Here is a 5,321-nt window from a genome sequence, read left to right as displayed (position 1 = left end):
ACACACACACACACACACACACACACACACACACACACACACACACACACACACACACACACACACACACACACACACATATATATCATTAAATATTTCTATTAAATTGAAGGTAAAAAGTAGGTATGTCGCGTTTCTCATATAAAATTTAATTTCGAATAAAAAATACAACTTCCATTTTTATATTAATTAAGAATTTTATTAATTGAGAAAATCATCATTCGATTTCAATAGCCGCGTTTAGTAGAATTTATTTTGCAATTGCTGGAAGTTTTTCTCATATTGATTGGATTATAGATAAAAAAATGACATAATTTTTAATTTTTAAATTTTTGTCAAGATAATATAATACAGTCGGAGACTTGTATACCATTCGATGTCGTACGTAGGTTCAATCGTAGGTGACGCGGCATAAACACGCCTAATATCGATTTCTGCACCTTCGGGATCGATCCGACTCCTGACAGTCCTGGTTCCAGGGTCTCCAGGATCGCGCGGGATCGCCGCTCGCCTCGCTACGCCAGCACTCGGTGGCATTCGGACTTCAGACGCTACCGCAGAGATCGGACGTAAGCTCGTCCAGGACCAGCTGTTGAAACCATCGCTGCATGCTCAATCATCAGCTGCGCTTTTGTCATCGACGAACCACGTGGATTCCTACGAGCCATAGCGATCGGTCTCTTCTGTCTCTTAGCGAAAGCGAATCTCTTTACGTATAAATTTTTTCAGCCGTTATTGAGTCTATTTAATCTCAATTATCCCCCGCAACTCCTCCCGCGTAAAGTAGCACGATATAATGTCGTTGGCATAGCGCCGAGCCTACAACACTATCGTGTCTCTTGATATATACGTTTACTTCCAGACGATCTTATCGAACGCGCGCGTGTGATCACAGATGATCCACGTTTCAAGGTCGCTTTCACATTCGTTGTATTCACGTAAGAAATCGGCCAGTGTAAAACGCCTATTACGTATTATTCGGGACGTGTCGAACGTTAATAGAGGTCATCGTCGTTCTTTTTCTTCGAGCTTACGTTATTGCGAACTTTATTTGACCTCCTCTTCTCAATTCTCCTCCGCGTGACGAGTTATCAATACCCTCGGCACGAGCGAGTCTCCGAGAGACTCCTCTCCGCGGCGTCGCCGTGTCAAATTTCGACAACGTGACGTATGAGGCGAAGAGAAAGCGGATATGCGAGAATAGCTTTCGAATTAGGTCAACTTGAGTAATGGAAAGCGCCCTTTGTGTTTGTTGCATTAAATTCCGTTGCGTGTGTCATTCGTATATATACTCGTATATATACGATATGATGCCCAATTATTCACCAGCCACTCGGTATTTTTCGGAGCCAATCCTCGAAATCTCATGATTTTCGGTAAATCGATCGGTCGTTTGCTGATCAACGTCCGGTGAGCAATCAGCATTGGTAAGCATTATCTCATAACGCAAGAGATACGTATATATGTACGTAATTACCTAGGAAATGTATAGATCAGTGTGCACGTTGCAGCGCTTGAACGTTGTACATTCCATCATCAGCAGCCAGACGGCCAGTCGGGCCAGGTAGTAGCCACTTTCACATCAGCACGGTACGTTCGCCAATGTTTACGTATATTGCACCCTAAAATATCGCATAACGTTAATATAAAAGCTTCGTAACGATAGAATGATCTTCATACATAAATCGATATCACTCCATGATCGATAATATAACTTTCAACGAGTTCGAATTATCTCTGCAAAAATTAATGTGATTACTTTCACAAAAATTTTTCCTATGTAACTTCGTCGACTCATGCCCATTTCTTATACAAATGTAGATTAACTTTCGCGTTATCAGCACGATTTTTCTAATTCTGAGAATTTGAAAAAGATATAAAGTTAGATAAACTGAAAGTTAATCTACATTGGTATAGAAATGGGGATAAAATCAATCAATTACGGCTGTTTTCATTTTTAAATTAAAAACACGTATATATTTGATGTATAAACGTCACGTAACAGAGAGCTCATATGTATAATAATCTTTTACATAATCTTTTATATAAATGTCGAGATGAGCGAAAAGCAACCGCGAAGACGCATGTTATTTGATGTTTAAATTGCGTTTAGCAGAAGAAGCATCTTTGCAATTGCTATTGTAAGATGCTATTGTAAGATTCTCGAATAATTCTCTAATTGATTCTCGTCTTTAATTTCTAATTGCTAGATGAAATGTATGATCAATCATTATGAAAAATATTTTCAACGATAAGCAGGTTTTTGCAAAGCTGCTTTTTCTGCAATCATTGTTTATGTGAATACATATCGTATGTAAGTTACAGCGCCAATTATGAGAATATTTTTTCGCACGTAGAATAAATAAATATACGTAATGGATGGTTTTCTAAATTTGAATTACACGATATCGTTTACCACTTCGTCCCAGCAACGATAATGAATGCGATCTTTATGCGGACTGTTGAGCGTCGCGCGAAAGAATTAATAACGTAAGATTTTAGCATATTTTCTCCTCAGAGAATTCTACGGCCTTTCTACGGCGGCGGGTGTTATATATGTGCATATATAATCTAGGGAAGATAATATTACATGCCCAGCAAACGAGAATGGATTAAAATGGATTGAAATTTTTTTCTATCCGAATGCATATTTTAAATAGCGAATACTTTTTTTTGATTTAATTGGATTCAATTGGATGCAATTGAAAAACTGCATTTTCTATTCAAAATTTTGAATTGAACAGTATTCACAATTATGTGTGTTGAAAAAGCTAATATTATTTTTAGATTGAAAGGCATAGAGATGCTCCATGCAATTCCTATAAATGAATAAAAATGCATTCAGGATTGAAAAGCATTCATTCGTGAATCAATATTTCTGAAAATCTGAATCCATTTCAATTCATTTCAATCCATTCTCGTTTGCTAGCTATACTAGCAACGCAGGTTCACGCACAATAATAACGTATGGCTGTCGCCAACGGCGAGTGGCGAACGGTATGCAGCCCGCGAAATGTAATGAAACCGCGAAAAATATTTAACTCACGGACTTTCACTCGCACTCATTTAGGACCGTCGACGGAAAAAAGATCGTTACTGCAGGCCGCACCGCGCACGTCGTCCGTGTCGTCTCGTTCCGCCTTCGATCTGATTCGGGATCGAGATCGGGATCGGGCACTGAAAGATCTTTAAGTAAGATCGCTTTCGCAAACATCGAAACGTAGATATCTCCGACCGTTTGGTATTCTGAAGAAATTGTCGCGAAGAAATTTATGATATCGTGTTCTTCAAACGCGGGATCTCTTCGCAATGATCCCTATTTATAATTCTATATAATATATGGACTGTAATAATCAAAGCTTCGCGTAATTATCGAGCAATATGAAAAAATTTTATCCATCCAGTTTCATTTCGTCTCATACCTCGTTCTTCCGTATCGATTCAAATTTATTCATATTCATGCCGTTCACCGGCATCTGTCGCGAAATCAAACATCCGAAGTGGATACTTTCATTTCTAAATGTGGTCCCAACAAATAAGAATTGGATTGAAATGGATTTAGATTTTCAGAAATATCGATTCACGAATGAATGCTTTTCAATCCTGAATACATTTTTATTCATTTATAGGAATTGCATGGAGCATATCTCTATGCTTTTCAATCTAAAAATAATATTAGCTTTTTCTGTGCAAAACTTTTGAAAAGGAAATGCAATTTTTCAATCTAATTGCATCCAATTGAATCTAATTGAATCCAATTGAATCCATTTAAATCCAAAAAATGTATTCGCTATTTAAAATACGCATTTGGATAGAAAAATTTCAATTCATTTTAATCCATTCTTTGCTGAGGTGTTAACACATGTACGCGATAGATTCGAACTGTTATTTGAAGAAGGCAGGAGCGACATTTGTTGCCGATTGCAACACACCTGCGCGCCGTTGAAACTAAAGTACTTGAAACATAAAGAAAGAGAGTGACAATTACTTATGGTATCGATTAAGTAACAGATAATAATTGCAATAAGAAGTATAGAGAGATTCTTCGTAACGGCGCGGCATTGCGAAAAACAAATAAAGTAATACGAAGATACGCGTTTTTCCTGCTTGCTTATTCTTAGAAAATATAGAGTATTTCTTTCTGTACGCGGTTCACAAAAAAAAATGCGTGCACGATATAATCGATTAAACGCGCGGGAATAAAAGGATTCGTACTCGATGAATGCGATCTCGTTCGTTGCTGCGGTTTTTACGTGTTCTCTGATGGCGTATCGTATAATTATACGTATATCTTTCTATCCTTTCCTTTTACTTATTCTCTCTCTCTGGCACATCCTTCTGCTTCTCATCTCCGTATCCGTATAGAGGACGTGCACACGAATATGCGAACTTTCACACGCGCATAGTGCCGTCAATTGTATTCACTGCTCGCGTTCGCAGCGCGGCGGTCCAAAAGAAACTGAAAGACTCGACGTTCGATGAGTAATCAGCGGCAACGAGATTGCCTTCTTTCGTATCGTGGAGATTGTGGGGGTTGTATTCTGGCCGTTCCTAGCAAACGAAAATGGATTGAAATGGATTAAAAATTTTCAATCCATTCGAATTCGTTTTAAATCCATAAAAATGGATTGGATTTCATATAAATATTTTTATATATGTAAAAGTTTAAATAAAATAGTAATTATATAAAATTTTATAGTTATTATTTTAAAACTTTTATACAAAAAATATACACTACGTAATAAAGGAAACTACACTATGTACACTATGTAATAAAGGAAACATGTTAATATATAATAAAATAAAAGCAATTAATTTATTAATTAAAATAATAATAAATAATAATTTATATAAGTAACATTTATTGTACATATTTACGTAGTTCTACTTATGTTTCTTTTAACTATTAAATGAAGAAGAATTTTCATGATATATTAGGTGTAGTAAAAAGAAATTCGTTATTTTTCCATTCAATTTCATGCAAAAATAATGAATTTCTTTTTACTACACCTAATATTTTTACGGTACAAGTATTCTTTAACTCAATTGAAAATTAAAACGAAAAATTTCTTATTCATATATCTGAATAAAATAGCATTCATAATGTATTTTTAAATGAAACAATGGATTTTCTACTCACAATTTTGAATAGTATTCAGGGCCCATTTTAAAAGAAAAACTTTTTTTTATATTCAATTGGATTAAAAAAAAATTTTCTATTCAGAATTTTAAATTAAGCAATATTCACGATGCACACACAAAATACTATAATATTAGGTGTAGTAAAAAGAAATCCATTATTTTTGTATGAAATTGAATGA

The 5,321-nt window shown here is 35.6% G+C and overlaps 1 protein-coding gene across 1 annotated transcript in view; it reads right to left on the bottom strand.

Annotated features, from left to right (window-relative positions):
* LOC105625084 overlaps positions 1 to 537 on the bottom strand; it is a 2,775-nt gene extending 2,238 nt beyond the window's left edge. Inside the window, exon 1 of the mRNA XM_012206426.1 lies at positions 371 to 537. Coding sequence (XP_012061816.1) covers positions 371 to 537 — 167 coding nt within the window. The remainder of the gene's footprint in view (positions 1 to 370) is intronic.
* Positions 538 to 5,321: the final 4,784 nt, after the last annotated feature.

Source organism: Atta cephalotes (genome assembly GCF_000143395.1).
Source record: "Atta cephalotes unplaced genomic scaffold scaffold00107, whole genome shotgun sequence".
NCBI classification, from domain to species: Eukaryota; Metazoa; Arthropoda; class Insecta; order Hymenoptera; family Formicidae; genus Atta; species Atta cephalotes.
Note: the sequence above shows the minus strand (reverse complement) of the source record. Positions and strands in the feature narration are given on the sequence as shown.